This window comes from Amblyomma americanum, chromosome 1 (genome assembly GCF_052857255.1).
Source record: "Amblyomma americanum isolate KBUSLIRL-KWMA chromosome 1, ASM5285725v1, whole genome shotgun sequence".
NCBI classification, from domain to species: domain Eukaryota; kingdom Metazoa; phylum Arthropoda; class Arachnida; order Ixodida; family Ixodidae; genus Amblyomma; species Amblyomma americanum.
In genome coordinates this window covers 2,370,404-2,386,620 of record NC_135497.1, presented here as the reverse complement: position 1 = coordinate 2,386,620, position 16,217 = coordinate 2,370,404, and the positions used below count along the sequence as shown (strand labels likewise).

The following is a 16,217-nucleotide window of genomic DNA, read 5'->3' as shown; positions in this document are numbered from 1 at the left end:
TATAAAAAACGAAATTTTAAATGTAAGGAAAATAAAGATAAAAATCATATGTTTGACTAAAGTTTTACGCTACGATGTTTGTTCTGTGTGGCGGGAACAGCCGGACCACGTGAGTCGGAGCGGTTCCAAGGCTTGGCGGTTCCGTGAGAGCACGTTTTCGTGTATTGTTTGTGTGCAGTCGGGTGCTGTGTTGTGGTGCGACTGGACGTATTTCCCGTACGTTTGGCGTGATTCCTCATTGAACAACACGATGTTTGCTCTCGTGCGCTTTGTGGAGGACGATAAAGACAAACGTTACGTCATATCTGTGGCGGACATAGAAAATTTCGAACCGAAAAATGAACTGGATTTTGACAATACCAAGACTTACGATGCTTACTGGCAGGATGAAGACGAGGACAACAGTGGCATTTATGTCGTCCAGATTCTGAAGCTTGCAGGTAAATATGCACGGATTGATGACTCGGTCAGCAGCGCGTCGTACATGACGCGAACTGAGCTAGCGCATGCTACGATCGGCAGCCGCATGTATTGCTTAGCCCTTCCGGCGGTAATCTAAAATGTACAAAGGCTGGTTCAGCGACGCGTCGCAGTGAAAATTTCCAACTTGTAATAAGGTTTCGCGCCGCGGCGGAAGTATTCGCCAGCGTTTTCGCTTGCATGGAACAGGCATTAGTATTGCTATCGCTCCGCATCTAGAAAACCTTTGGCGCATAACTTATAGTTAACTGAAAGAAAAACTGGTAATGGCGCAAAAAACGGGGACACAGAAGGCACACAAAAGACGGGACTGACGCCAGTCCCGTCTTTTGTGTGCCTTCTGTGTCCCCGTTTCTTGCGCCATTACCAGTTTTTCTTTCAACATCAACCAACTCGCCCAAACTAGAGTTTTACTTGACCATAGTTAACTGCCGTGCCGTTTTTATTCAGCGCACGTACAGTAGGATAGCGATCTCTATAGATAGTGCACTCATTACAACTGATAATTAAGTCTGAAATTGGGCTAGTTGGTGCATTGTAGAAAATGGAAATGGGACAAGAGACGTGCACTTTCCTTTCTTATCGTTCTCTTTATCACCCATCTTGCCCAGCTAGATCTCGATATTTTAGTCAGCGCCCTGTGTATGTCATATCACCTCTTCCTCCCGCGCTGTTTTTAGCCACATATTCGTGATTAGTTCCTGGATTAATGTTCAATGTGTGGATTAATGAGTGGTTGCCAAAAATTGCTTTGAAACTCCCTCATGGCAGTCAACTATATGTGTACGTAATTTGAACCCCATGCTGTGGATTATGGATAGTGTATAGCTAAGCTTAACAGTGTCTTATTAGTTTGACAGCTTATGGTGCAGAATACACAAATGGTATATATGCAAACTTTTTCAGCCACAAAAGAAGAAATGGAACGTGAAATGAGAGTAAAAAGAGTCCATGTGCCACCAATTCGCATGTCGGAAGTGGATAATGTTACAGAATGTGGCGTTCCTGCAGCTGCAAGAAAGAAAAGCTTGAAACAGGTATCATTTGCTTTGTGTAAAGCACTCCCTTTTTAAAATGCATGTGCTTTGCTTGTCTAACAACAGATGATAATTTGTAGCAGGAAAAGGCAAAACAGCAAAACCAGATCACCTCAAAGAAGCAGCAGTACGAGGATGTGCTCAAACGCCATGTTTCGCATTCACTGCAAAAGAATGCTGCAATTCCTGGCCACAGTTCAATTGGCAGAAAGGTAATATTTCACCATCGGCAGTCACCGTTGTGAATTAACCACATATTGTTTTACAAATTCTGCAACAGGCGAATTGTTCTTATGATTTTAGATTCCTGGCTTTGTGACTCTGCAGTAGACATTAGACAAAGTGTTGCACTAACTGCAGTCCCTTTTCAAGTTGCATGTGTTTTCCAGCCTTTCGGTGCAACTGATGGGTTGATAAGTATGTTAGCAAACTAATTTACTACAGTGTCAGTTGCGTGCATCATAATAATTTGAGGATCAAATGGATGTGTTTGTTACAAGTAACCATACTTGACAGTGACTGTGTTGCATCATGATGAAAACCTATTTATGCGGATTTCTCAAAAATACAATGAAACATTAGTAAAATTTGACCTTTTCATTTTCTTGGATGTGCTATGTTGTTGTGTTGTGTTGGGTTTAATGGTGCATAAGCAACCAAGGCTACCATGCGCCAAGCAATGTTGATCTGCTATGTATAGTTCGAACATCTGTACTGTGTGTTGGGAATCTTTTTATGTTTAGGCCAGCAAGAAGCGCAAGCCCCAAATTCTGGACGACAGTACTGAGTCAGAAGATGAGTCTGTTGTGTCTTCACGTGAATTGAAAAATGCAGTGAAGGAGGCGAAGTATTGGAAGCAGCGATATCGTCTTGAACAAGAACACACTGCTTCCCTGAAGAGGGAACTTGACTTCCTAAAAAGGAAAGTTGAGCTGCAGTTGAGTTCATGTAAGTTTTCGTTGCTTTGTGTCTGCAGTTCTAGTCCAGAATTCTAATATTGGAACCATCGTTAACTGTACCTATAGTCTTCCAGTTCAGCAAACACTGGATGAGGTAGCAAAAAGACAACAAGGTAAGAGGAAGTGCATGGAACTGAATCACGTATAACAGTTTCGGATAATGTGCAGTTTGTGAACCAGTTCAGAAGCGATGTGCACACTGCATTAATGCACAGCAGATTGTATGCACACTTGTTTTTGATTTTATTTTTTAAAGGCAGTTGCTCTTAACTGTACAGGTGCATCCAGAAGTGCAGGGAGAAGTACAAATAGCATATATAAGCCTTCGCTTACAACTTCCATATGTACAAGGTGTACATGGATTGCATGCGATGTCACAGGTACCATGATTGAGCCTGGAGTATACCATCCACCATGCGGCCATAACTGGTGGTGATAAATGAATTGGTGAAACTAGCAGGCGCTTATGCCTTGACCCTTGCAACAGAGATAGTAGACATTGCGTTGCATGTGCAACGTGTTCATGCATCAATTCTGTAACTTGAATTATAATTAGATTTGGTAGTGTGCATATATGCAAGTATTGCAAGAATATAAATTTTAACTAAATATAAAGATGTTGTTTCATGAAATTTGTTTTCTGCAATATAATAATGTAAACAGCAAAAGCAGGTCCAGTGTGCACAACGTTCTAGCAAAAATCATACAGCCATGGTTGCATGTGTCAATATGGCATGGAATTGGCTATTGTGTTCATCTTTAACGTGCAGATTTGTGTGCAGATGCTTTGCCTGTAGTGGCACCCAGCATATTACCGAATGGAGCAGTGGAGGCGTCTCGGAGAGACCCTACAGCTGCAAGAGGAGCAGCAACTGAACAAGCGGCAGCAGCAGAAAAGGACGTGGGAGGAGCTGCATCAGTAGTCCCGACACCCGCTGGACCATCTGAAGAAGCCCCAGCAAGCAGTAAGGACTGCAGCATGTGGTCATACTGATTTTGAGAATGCGCATGGAGCATGTAAAAGCATTCATAATAGCATGGAATTTTGTAGATTGAATGCTTACACCCAGCGCTTTATCTTTCAGGTTGTTTTACAGCAGATGCACCCCGTTCAGCTGAGCTGGAAGCATCCGTGTTGGATGATGCGCAGGATTTCACGCTTACGTCAGGTGGACTTGTAAGTATATTTTTACTGTTATATGTTGGGAATGCGCAATGGCCCCCTGCTTTATTTCGGGGTTTATAATTTCATCCTTGATCTGTCATCTCTCAAGATTGCTAATACATACATATTTGTTATGTGTTCTTTTTTAGTTCCACTTGACTCAAGGCGTGTATATCAAGCCAGACCAGGCAGAGAAGCTATTTAAAAACAAGAAACCAAGCATTGTTGTCAGGGACTCAGCTCAATTATTGTGGGGCGTTGAATAGGAGGGGAGATTGTGCTAGTAGAACTAGCCATCCTATATATGCAATGCCTTGTGACCTCGAGAGTACCAGGAGCTTGGAAGAATGCTAACATTATCTTTATAAAGGAGACGTCAAGGACTTGAAGAATTACAGACCGATCAGCTTACTGTTCATTGCCTACTAAGTATTTGCTAAGGTAATCGCTAATAGTCAGGACAACCTTAGGCTTTAATCAACCAAATAATTAGGCAGGCTTTCGTAAAAGATACTCAACAATAGATCATGTTCACGCTATCAGTGAGTGATAGAGGAATGCACAGATTATAACCGACCCCTATATATGGCCTTCATTGATTACGAGAAAGCATTTAACTCAGTGGAAACCTCAACTGTCATGCAGGCACTGCAGAATCAGCGTGTGGAAGAGTGTTATGTGAAAATATTGGAAGATATTTATAACGATTGCACGCCTACCATAGTCCTCCATATAGTCATCAATAAAATTCCAATAAGGAAGGGTGTCAGGCAGGGAGACACGATCTCGCCAATGCTATTCACTGCCTGTTTACAGGAGGTATTCCGCGGCCTGAAATGGAACATTTGGGGATAAGAGTTAATGGAGAATACCTGAGTAATTTGCGATTCGCTGATGACATTGCCTTGCTAAGCCACTCAGGACAAGAACTGCAAAGCATGATCAATGAGTTAGACAGGCAGAGCAGAATGGTGGGGCTAAAAAATAATATGCAGAAAACCAAAGTAGAAACAACAGTTCGCAATTGGTAGCGAGGTGCTGGAAGTAGTAAGAGAATATGCCTACTTAGGGCAGGTAGTGACCGCTAATACAGATCATGAAAGGGAAATAACTAGAAGAATAAGAATGGGTGGAGCGCATATGGCAGGTTCTCCCAGATCATGAATGGCAGTTTACCATTATCCCTCAAGAGAAAAGTCTACGACAGCTGTATCTTACCGGTACTCATCTATGGGGCAGAAATGTGGAGGCTAATAAAGAGGGTTCAGCTTAAGTTAAGGACAACACAGTGAGCTATGGATAGGAAAATGACAGGTGTAACGTTAAGAAACCAGAAGTAGGCAGAGTGGATGAGGGAACAAACGTGGGTTAATGACATCCTAGTTGAAATCAAGAGGAAGAAGTGGGCTTGGGCAGGGCAAGTAATGCAAAGGCAAGATAACCGCTGGTCCTTAAGGGTAACAGAGTGGATTCCAAGAGAAGGCAAGCATAGCAGGGGGTGGCAGGAAGTTAGGTGGGCGGGTGAGATTAAGGAGTTTGCGGGAATGCGGTGGCCGCAGCTGGCAAAGGACAGGGTTAATTGGAGACATGGGAGAGGCCTTCACCCTTCAGTGGGCGTAGTCAGGCTGATGATGACGATGATGACATTCCTCCAGAATAAATTTTTTTTTACAGGCACCTATGGATGTCGCTGAAAGCCAGGAGACTTTGGCAGGCCCATCACAACAGGTATTTTACAATATGCCATTTTGTGACTGCATCAATTCGAAGAACAACAGTGTCTGCGTTTATGTCGCAGCACGAGCGACCAAAAACAGATTTCTGTAACAGAATGCATCCTGGCACTGGCTCAGAGGAAGTTTTCTCTGAATCGCCTCAACACATTAGTCATTTTTTATAATCCTTTTGGCAGAACTGAAAACACAGCCTAGCAGTGTGGTGCTTTTCTATTTTTCAGTAGTTGCTTAGAACTGAATACATCTTATGCTTTGGTAGAAGCATATTTCTCAAGAATAAAATTTTTTTTCACACGCACCTATGGATGTCACTGAAAGCCAGGAGACTGGCAGGCCCATCACAACAGGTATTTTACAATATGCCATTTTGTGACTGCATCAATTCGAAGAACAACAGTGTCTGCATTTATGTCGCAGCACGAGCGACCAAAAACAGATTTCTGTAACAGAATGCATCCTGGCACTGGCTCAGAGGAAGTTTTCTCTGAATCGCCTCAACACATTAGTCATTTTTTATAATCCTTTTGACAGAACTGAAAACACAGCCTAGCAGTGTGATGCTTTTCTATTTTTCAGTAGTTGCTTAGAACTGAATACATCTTATGCTTTGGTAGAAGCATATTTCTCAAGAATAAAATTTTTTTTCACAGGAACCTATGGATGTCACTGAAAGCCAGGAGACTTTGGCAGGCCCATCACAACAGGTATTTTACAATATGCCATTTTGTGACTGCATCAATTCGAAGAACAACAGTGTCTGCATTTATGTCGCAGCACGAGCGACCAAAAACAGATTTCTGTAACAGAATGCATCCTGGCACTGGCTCAGAGGAAGTTTTCTCTGAATCGCCTCAACACATTAGTCATTTTTTATAATCCTTTTGACAGAACTGAAAACACAGCCTAGCAGTGTGATGCTTTTCTATTTTTCAGTAGTTGCTTAGAACTGAATACATCTTATGCTTTGGTAGAAGCATATTTCTCAAGAATAAAATTTTTTTCACAGGAACCTATGGATGTCACTGAAAGCCAGGAGACTTTGGCAGGCCCATCACAACAGGTATTTTACAATATGCCATTTTGTGACTGCATCAATTCGAAGAACAACAGTGCCTGCATTTATGTCGCAGCACAAGCGACCAAAAACAGATTTCTGTAACAGAATGCATCCTGGCACTGGCTCAGAGGAAGTTTTCTCTGAATCGCCTCAACACATTAGTCATTTTTTATAATCCTTTTGACAGAACTGAAAACACAGCCTAGCAGTGTGATGCTTTTCTATTTTTCAGTAGTTGCTTAGAACTGAATACATCTTATGCTTTGGTAGAAGCATATTTCTCAAGAATAAAATTTTTTTTCACAGGAACCTATGGATGTCACTGAAAGCCAGGAGACTTTGGCAGGCCCATCACAACAGGTATTTTACAATATGCCATTTTGTGACTGCATCAATTCGAAGAACAACAGTGTCTGCATTTATGTCGCAGCACGAGCGACCAAAAACAGATTTCTGTAACAGAATGCATCCTGGCACTGGCTCAGAGGAAGTTTTCTCTGAATCGCCTCAACACATTAGTCATTTTTTATAATCCTTTTGACAGAACTGAAAACACAGCCTAGCAGTGTGATGCTTTTCTATTTTTCAGTAGTTGCTTAGAACTGAATACATCTTATGCTTTGGTAGAAGCATATTTCTCAAGAATAAAATTTTTTTTCACAGGAACCTATGGATGTCACTGAAAGCCAGGAGACTTTGGCAGGCCCATCACAACAGGTATTTTACAATATGCCATTTTGTGACTGCATCAATTCGAAGAACAACAGTGTCTGCATTTATGTCGCAGCACGAGCGACCAAAAACAGATTTCTGTAACAGAATGCATCCTGGCACTGGCTCAGAGGAAGTTTTCTCTGAATCGCCTCAACACATTAGTCATTTTTTATAATCCTTTTGACAGAACTGAAAACACAGCCTAGCAGTGTGATGATTTTCTATTTTTCAGTAGTTGCTTAGAACTGAATACATCTTATGCTTTGGTAGAAGCATATTTCTCAAGAATAAAATTTTTTTACAGGAACCTATGGATGTCACTGAAAGCCAGGAGACTTTGGCAGGCCCATCACAACAGGTATTTTACAATATGCCATTTTGTGACTGCATCAATTCGAAGAACAACAGTGTCTGCATTTATGTCGCAGCACGAGCGACCAAAAACAGATTTCTGTAACAGAATGCATCCTGGCACTGGCTCAGAGGAAGTTTTCTCTGAATCGCCTCAACACATTAGTCATTTTTTATAATCCTTTTGACAGAACTGAAAACACAGCCTAGCAGTGTGATGATTTTCTATTTTTCAGTAGTTGCTTAGAACTGAATACATCTTATGCTTTGGTAGAAGCATATTTCTCAAGAATAAAATTTTTTTTCACAGGCACCTATGGATGTCACTGAAAGCCAGGAAACTTTACCAGGCCCATCACAACAGGTATGTTACGATATACCATTTTGTGACAGCAACTGCTAGAAGATTGACAGTGTCTGAGTTTATCTCGCAGCACAAGTCACGAAACGGGTGAATTTTTATGTAAAAGAAAGCTTCCTGGCGCAGGCTCAGAGGAAGTTTTGACCAAGCCACCTCAGCACACCAGTCATATCTTTATTCCTTCAGACATAACTTAAAACGGTCTAGTAGTGTGATGCTTCTCCACTTTTCACTAGGTGCTTAAAACTGAACGCTTGTTATGTCTCGGTACACACACATTTCTCCTGAACAAAATTTTTTTACAGGCATCTATGGATGTGGCCACAATGCTGGACATTCAGCCAGGGCCATCTCAAGCCTTTCAACTTACATCAGTAAGTTTCATATCGTCCTGTGTGGTTTCCATCCAGGTTTATTCACTGCATGAGGTAGGATGTCGTTGCAATTCTGCAATGTAAAGTGCAGTAGAACCTGCAGTTGTTTGTCAGGCCCCGTGCTTACCGGAGACAGTAGCAGAGTGCAGTAGGTTCTGCAAAGATCCTTCATATAGGATGGTACCTTTTTGTGGAACCACATAAGCACATTAGTAACTGCCACAATATTCTTTCATGTGCCTTCATTGCTTATGTTCGTTACACAAATCAATATAGTCATCTCGTCAGAGTTCCACTACAAATAATCTGTCAGTATCAAGAAAAATTTGGCTATGCAAGACATACTCCACCAGGTCAGTGATATCTTTTCTACAAAATTTTCTCACGTTATTCCAAACTGGTTTTACTGATTTTGGACAAGGTCATTGACAGCTATGTAGAAAGTATTCGGTGCAAACTGGCATGCGTGCTACATGAAAAATTTGTACTGTCATGTTTTCTTCTTTTTCAGTTCCTTGTATAAGTTTTCATGAAATACTTCTTATATGGGTACATGCCAACCTCTTTAACGTCAGTTCCAGTGGACATTCAGAAAAGGAGATTGCACGACACAAAATTTAATGCAATAATTTTTAAAGCTGTATGTATTCACGCTTCTACACAGTTGTGCTATTAACCCTGCTTTATTTCTGCAACACTTTGAGTGTATAATAAAATTAAAATGTGTAGACATATAACATTACCTTAACATGCTAGGTGATATGAGTTTAACAATGTGCGAGCGTTTTTCTTTTGCAGTGACATCGAAAGGCATTGAGTACGTATGCACTGAAGCTGTTGCGTGGCCCAGTAGTGGGCATGCCGAGTAATTTTGTGATTAGCCTCATGTCCTGCTTTCCTTCTTATGCCTTGATGCATGGCGGAGGAGAACAGGGCAACAGGCATTCTAAGGTGGGCTGCATTACTAAACAGTTTATCTTATGCAGGAACTTCCGACTTTGCCAACCGCCCCAGTCTCTGTTGGGACGCCACGAATAAGGAGGCCAGCAATGGTAAATGGACCTGTCAAATGTGCCTATTTCTGAAGCAGAATTCAACATCATGAATGTCAAATGCTTGTGCATATGCCAAGAGCGTATTTGATAGCGTGAGTGGCCCATCCACAGCATGCATTATTAGCATAATCTTTAACACAGCATGTGCAGGCACCCAGACTGTGTGAATGGACTTATCTTGATTTCGCCGTGGCAATTTTTACTAATATCTACTAACTGATCTGCATGGTATATTGTATGCAATGATGAATCAATAAACCAATGAATTTTTAAGTACGTGTGAGTGGCCTGCATATCAAGCTGAGGAGCACATTATGGAATCTTCTTCTTGGACATCTCTCCATCTACCAGAGGAGAATCGGTGAGTCACAGCTTCATTTATTGATCTATTCAAGTACCCTAAGGGTCCACTAGGGGCATTACATAGGGGGAGATGGGGGGGACTCAAAGCGGAACAAAATTGTTTCAAAAACAAAAAAGCAGCGTAGGTATGGCACTCAGGTGCAAGTCGAGAAACATCATTGCCAAGTAAATATTCTTACGAAAATTCACAAAGAAAAAATAAATAGCAGGTGCGAATTAGTCATCTGAGAAATCAAATTTTGCTACTGAAAGTGTGAGGAATCCATATAAGAAAGTGATCCTGACTGAAATAACAAAGACTCTGTTATCATGGCAATCCTGGAAGGTAAATCATTGCATTCTTTCATCATTAAGGTTACAGGTGAATTTTTGTACTTTTCCATCTGGACAAAAACAGGGTTACCCTTGTAGGCATTACCGGCTTGATGCTAGGTGAGGTGCTGGTAAAATATGTGACAGGGCAAATGATCTGTTGCTATGGTACAATGTGCGAGAAAAAGATGATCAAGTGAATTTTCTGTGCGTTGTGAGTGATGGCATGCTGAGCATTTCCATCAGAGGTGAAACACTTTGATATTAAAGTAGGACGAGAAGATTAACTGAGCTCCTTCATTCTTCTTTTAATGGAACATTCAGAGTGCTTTGTGTTTTATATGTGCACACTGTTGTAACTGGTATGCAAGGCTTGGGTGTGCATTGTTCTAATGATGCATTGCATTTTCTATCTCTCTTCATAGGAGGACACACCCGAAAAAGCTTACTTGAGAGCAAGGGCTGCATGGTTTTCTGCAATGCATGCTCAGTCAAGAAAAAGCATAAAAAGGCTGCAGCAAACAAGGCGGAGACTGCAAAAGAAAAATGCGGAACTAAAATCTGTTCTGTCAGCTTTAACTACGGAGAATATCCTCCTGACAGAGCAAGTGTCTGTTTTAGATGGCCTGGGTAAAGTAAATAAGCACCTACTTGAAAGACAAGTCGGAAAGCATGGTGGAATTGGCACTCCAAAGCAGTACTCCCCTGAACTGAGAACTTTTGCCTTAACTTTAAATTTCTATTCCCCACGAGCCTATCAGTATGTCAGGAAAGTTTTTGACACGTGCCTCCCACATCCCAGAACTCTGCGAAAATGGTATGAGACTGTTGATGGCCAGGCAGGACTTTCAACAGAAGCTTTCAATGCACTAAAAATGAAGTGTGCTGAAACAGCAAGCAAGGGGCACCGAACAGTTTGCAGCCTCATGGTTGATGAAATGGCTATTCGGCAAAACATCCAGTGGAACAAACGCAACTTTGAAGGGTTTGTTGACTTTGGCAGTGGCATTGACAGCGACTCTTTGCCACAAGCAAAGGCTGCATTCGTTATAATGGCTGTGGCTATTAATGGGCGATGGAAGTTGCCCCTTGGGTACTTCCTAGTTGATGGCCTAATTGGAACACAGAGGGCTAACCTTGTCACCCAGTGCCTTCATAAGGCACATGATGCTGGAGCTATGGTTGCTTCACTCACTTGTGACGGGGCGCCCGCAAATCTGGCTATGTTGCAAGAGCTTGGGTGTGATTTCCAACATGTGGGAGACCTAAAAACAACCTTTCGACACCCAGCTACCCAGGAACCAGTGGCAGCTTTTTTGGATCCCTGCCATATGCTAAAACTTGTGAGGAATGCACTGGCACACAAGAGGTACTTTATTGACCACCAAGGAAGGACAGTGTCATGGGAGCATATTGAGCGGCTGCATACTGTGCAGCAGAAAGAAGGCCTACATTTGGCTAACAAGTTGCGCAGAGCTCATATTGAGTGGCAGCGGCAGCCCATGAAAGTTAGACTTGCTGCCCAAGTAATGAGCACTTCTGTTGCGACAGCACTAGCCGAGTGCAGGGAACTTGACCTGGAAGGTTTTTCTGGCACACAGGCAACAGAGAATGTTTTGTTGAAAATTAATAAGACATTTGATGCCCTAAATTCTAGAAGCCCATATCAGAAAGGTTGGAAGAAACCTATAAATGAAAAGAACATTGAAGCTTTCAAAGGCATGTTCAAAACCACAACCCATTACCTCTCTTCCTTGAAGGAGTCTGCAAATGGAAGACGAATGAATGAAACAAACCGAAAGACAGGTTTTTTAGGTTTTATCATCTGCATGCAAAGCCTGATTAGTCTTTTTCATTTTCTTGTCACTGAAAAACGAGTGCTGAAGTACATTCCGGCCCACAAAATTTGTCAGGACCATTTGGAACTGTTTTTTGGCCTGATTCGAGCACATGGCGGGCATAATGACAACCCTACTACACAGCAGTTTCGTGCTGCCTTCAAAAAAGTGATTGTTCATAGTGAACTGGCTGATGTATCAACAGGCAACTGTCTGAGCCTGGACAGCATATCCATATTGTCATGCAGCAGTGCAACAGTTATTTCTTCTCAGGTCTTGAATATATCTGCACCAAGGAGGCAACTTCTAGACAGTGATGCTGTTCAGCAGTCTCGGGTAACAGCTGCAGACCATGACTACATCATAGCTCCAGGCTACATCAGTGAATGTGGAGGCCGAATTGTGGCTTACATGGCAGGTTATGTAGCTCATAAATTGGCTGCAAAGCTGACTTGTGATCACTGCACAAGTGCACTACTCACAACAGAACGAGGAAACATTTACTCACTAATTAAGAGGAAAAGCAGAGGAGGGCTGAAATACCCATCAGAAAGTGTACTGAAGATCTGTCAAAAATCGGAGGCGGTGATCAGGACGGCAGTGCACCTGAACAAATTGGCATCAAGAACACTACTCACTGATCTTCTCCACGAGGTTCTTTACGCATTCCACGGTAGAGAGCTCTTCAATGAACTTCATGAGCACATGTTCGACAACTCTCCACTCGACAATCATTACATGCACCTTGTCAGAAGTGTTGCAGAAAATTACATCAACATGCGCTTGTTTCATGTTGGCAAGCAGGCAACCGAGAGCCTGCACACTGCTCAGGTCCGGCAGATGTTTAAAAAAATAACTCAATTCAAGGGGCAGTGACTGATGCGACAGTGAGAATTAAAAAATCAGACTTTGTTTTCGTCAGCACATGTCTTAATTTACCGTAGAGTATGAATGCAACCAGCCCATAGGGGTCCCATGCTTCATGTTGACACTGCAGCTTGCTGCCGCAATATGAGCTGAATAAGAATCTTACATGTAACAGACTTTCATGTCTAACTTTGTCAGAATAAAATTCTATTCAAATGGCCGCTCACAGTTTAGAGTACATTACAACCTGTCATACTGAGTATTGAAAAGAATAGCTTTTTAATGTGAATGCGTCATGTACACCACCGACTTAGGCTCATGCTTGATGGCAGTCACTGTCAGTTTTTTCAGGAGTAATCAGGGTTTTGATTTAGCTTGATTGCTACTGAATCAACCAGAAATTACCTGCTTCCTAAAATCAGATTTTCGTCTTTTGTGGTAAATGAACAATACGCACATTTTAAAATAGAAGTCAGTTAAGTAAAATCAGTACATGTCCAGAGCGCAAATGCTAGTTCTTGTTCATGAATCTATATGCTGTAGATTCACAGATGGACATGTACTATTGGTCACTGATGTTCAAGAATAGGGGCTGCAGTTAGCAGTCTCCCAGAGCTTTCTTTACAGCGTGCCTGCACTACTGTCCTTTAGGGTACAGGGTGACTGAAGTATCTTGTAAAACCTCGTTGATACGTTTTATTTTTTAACTGCGGGAAAAACGTATTATCCGGGAAAACGTATGATCCAAACCGCCTGATTTTGAGAAATATAACTGTAGGATGGGGTAAAAAGACATTTATTGACACCTTCACTTTATAAAAATGTCGATTGGCATTTCTCGGCATTAGAGCTGAACAGATCCCATTCCAGTGTTCGCTGAATTCAGTCCGCGTTCGCGCTGTCTTTAGCGCGGAAGGAAATTCGTAACGCATCCGGTCCGTCGACAGCAGTGAAGAAAGTAACCAAAATCTCTTCGTCATTTTTCGGATGCCTCGCTCCTTTGCTTCCAAGTATTGTGGAAAAGCCACCGCGGCGGCTGATTGTCGAAGTGTTTCTGCTTTTTAAGCCGCGTTTCACAGACCCGGCCCGTTCGTATATATGCGCATCGCTGTAGCTCGTAAGAAGCTTCGCCTCCTTTCCCTTATGCACCGCGAAGAAACTTCATACCGCGTCCCCGCAGAAACGGCCGTCGAGAATGCTAGCGCGCCGTTTTTATATTTTGCCCTTGATAATGGTGCTTCACCTCGTGGCATCGAAGTATTGCAGAGAAGCCACCACAACGGGTGACTGCCGCAAAAACCATGTTGCGTGCCCTCTCGTTTGGCCCACTTGTATGTTTGCACATGTGCGGTTGGTCAATAAACGTATTATACGACCGCAGTTTGTCGAAATTTCGAACGCAGTAGCCGGGAAATCGTGTTTTCCGGGAACGTATTAACCGGGAAATAATATAGTGCAACTCTATGGGGCTTTTTTTAATGTCCGCGCTGTTGAGCGTACGAACCGGGAAATCGTATGAACCGGGACCGTGTCAATGAGGTTTTACTCCATATTTTGTAAAAAATATGGAGTGCATGTTTTTCATACTATAGAAGCCAGAATAATCAGAGTAATTAGTGTACCATACTTATAATTTTAGTTCTAGATATTCAACACAACTGAAGGTGATTTTGGCCTTTCAAAGTAATAGTGTCAAAAGGGGGTGATCATCCCACTGCACGCAGCAACAGAGTAAGCACTAGCATATAAGTTTTGCAACAAATTCATGTTCTTAAATGATGGAAACACTTTTCCACATGCACTTAATTGGTACATTCATGCATACAGAGGACAACCTTATCATTCTACCAGCCGCAATTTGTACATTATATTAAACATTCTTTAGCTGTCATCATGCCTTAGTTGTGCACAGCTCAAATGCCCGACTTATGTGCAGACTATGTTGGTTGGCTCGTGGTTTTGACAAATATAAAACAGCATGTGCACACAAGTACCACATAGTACACAACAAACAGAACAGAAAATTGGACAGAAAACTATGCTATTTCTATACTGTTTCAGGCTAGGCAGATGAGTCAAATACAACAATGCAACAATAGAAACAGTGTCAGCAGCGTGCTCTCTTTCTTTACATATATTACAGAAAGGAATACATGAAGCAGAAGGGAGGAAAATGATTCACTTTTTCCACTAGCTGCGACAACTGTTACCAATTTTTCAAGTCACTTCCATGCAGTGCTCCAATTACTTTGCATTTGCATCGCTTAAATTTTATCAACTTTGTGATGCAGAAACAACTACTGAGAAATGAAAGCTTTCACACAATTTGACAAGATCGGTCCACAAATATTTTTCTGTCTCAAAGCCCCCATTTACTGCCTTCCTATATATGTTTTACTCTCTCTGTTCGAATGGTTCATGGTTGCAAATTGATCTAATTCAGTTGTGCATTTCTTCTTCTGGTCGTTTTTGTTGAATCCTTTTTATGTGTGTTCTCCTTCCATGTGTTATCACTTTTGTTAAAACATTTTGCTTGCTTCAGGTAGCAAGCTATGTTTTGTAATAAGTGTTATGCTGTATCAAATCTTTTTAAAGCTCATATTTTGATTGTCCAATAAAATATAAATTTTGGACTTCATTAATCCGTTTAATCAGCTGAATGCAAGAAAGTGCAACTCGGCGAGGTGGTCGCGAGGGTCGACTCGGCATCTCGGTAAACGGTAAGTTGCGAGGTACTCTCAATCTTACAGAGGCATGGCCTTACACTTCACCACCCTTAGGCGCAAATGTTTTAAACCTAACACTGCGCCTCCTAAACCCGGCTATGTGTCCTTGCTCGCACAACAGCACTCAATCGAGACAGCAGCGCGGGTCGGTCGATCCACTGGGTCCATATCGGAGAAAACTTGCACGCAGTTGACATATCGCTCGCACAGCGTACAGTAAACATATGGTACGCTTCAGACTGCTTCGCGTATCGCTTTGCTGACGGATACCATCGCATGCGGCGCGGCTTCCTTGGCACTGCACGCTTCGGTGAGCACACCGCGGCCCACGCATATCGGTCGCCACCAGTTGTGACCGTCATGCATAGGGGAATGTAGACGCAACGGGTATGCTTACAAGGACACGGTCTGGACGAGTTTGTATTTATTCGTGGTTAAAACAGCGCGGGAAAAATACACAAAAATGAAGGAACACGTATTCACACACAAAACAATTAAGCGCCGACTCGCAGTTTTTCTTCCCGCGCTGCTGTAACCATAAACCAGCGTGTCACCGTCGCCTATCGCTTTATGAGCCGTCGGCACTGTCAATTTCTCCTTGGAACAAGGCTAGCAGCGTTGAGGGACGCAACCGCACAAAGCCGAAAGAGAATAGTGCCAAGCTTTTTCAGAGAAAGCTGTTGCGGGCTTCCAAAACAACCGCTTTCGTCAAGACGGCATCCTGAATGAACTAAGCGCACAGCAATGAAGACCAGCACCGACTACAGGCCTCTGGAACTTTGTGCCTGGATTGAATAAAAATGCGAATTTCCAACTCTACTC

General features: G+C 42.3%; 1 protein-coding gene across 16 annotated transcripts; it reads left to right on the top strand.

Annotated features, from left to right (window-relative positions):
* Window positions 1-83: 83 nt before the first annotated feature.
* LOC144108707 (uncharacterized) lies at window positions 84-9,562 on the top strand. Of its 16 annotated transcripts, XM_077641892.1 has the most exons (17): window positions 86-440; window positions 1,387-1,517; window positions 1,598-1,729; window positions 2,261-2,465; window positions 2,551-2,589; window positions 3,247-3,441; window positions 3,562-3,653; window positions 5,316-5,369; window positions 5,696-5,724; window positions 6,028-6,081; window positions 6,384-6,437; window positions 6,741-6,794; window positions 7,098-7,151; window positions 7,453-7,506; window positions 7,810-7,863; window positions 8,166-8,234; window positions 9,221-9,562. In XM_077641892.1, exons 1-17 carry the CDS (start codon window positions 251-253, stop codon window positions 9,270-9,272), a joined length of 1,512 nt encoding a protein of 503 aa, XP_077498018.1. In that variant the 5' UTR covers window positions 86-250; the 3' UTR covers window positions 9,273-9,562. The 16 variants fall into 16 exon arrangements, with proteins under 16 accessions (XP_077498047.1, XP_077498039.1, XP_077498018.1 ...); XM_077641884.1 differs by lacking the exon at window positions 5,696-5,724 and having other exon boundaries at window positions 3,259-3,441; XM_077641880.1 differs by lacking the exon at window positions 5,696-5,724.
* Window positions 9,563-16,217: the final 6,655 nt, after the last annotated feature.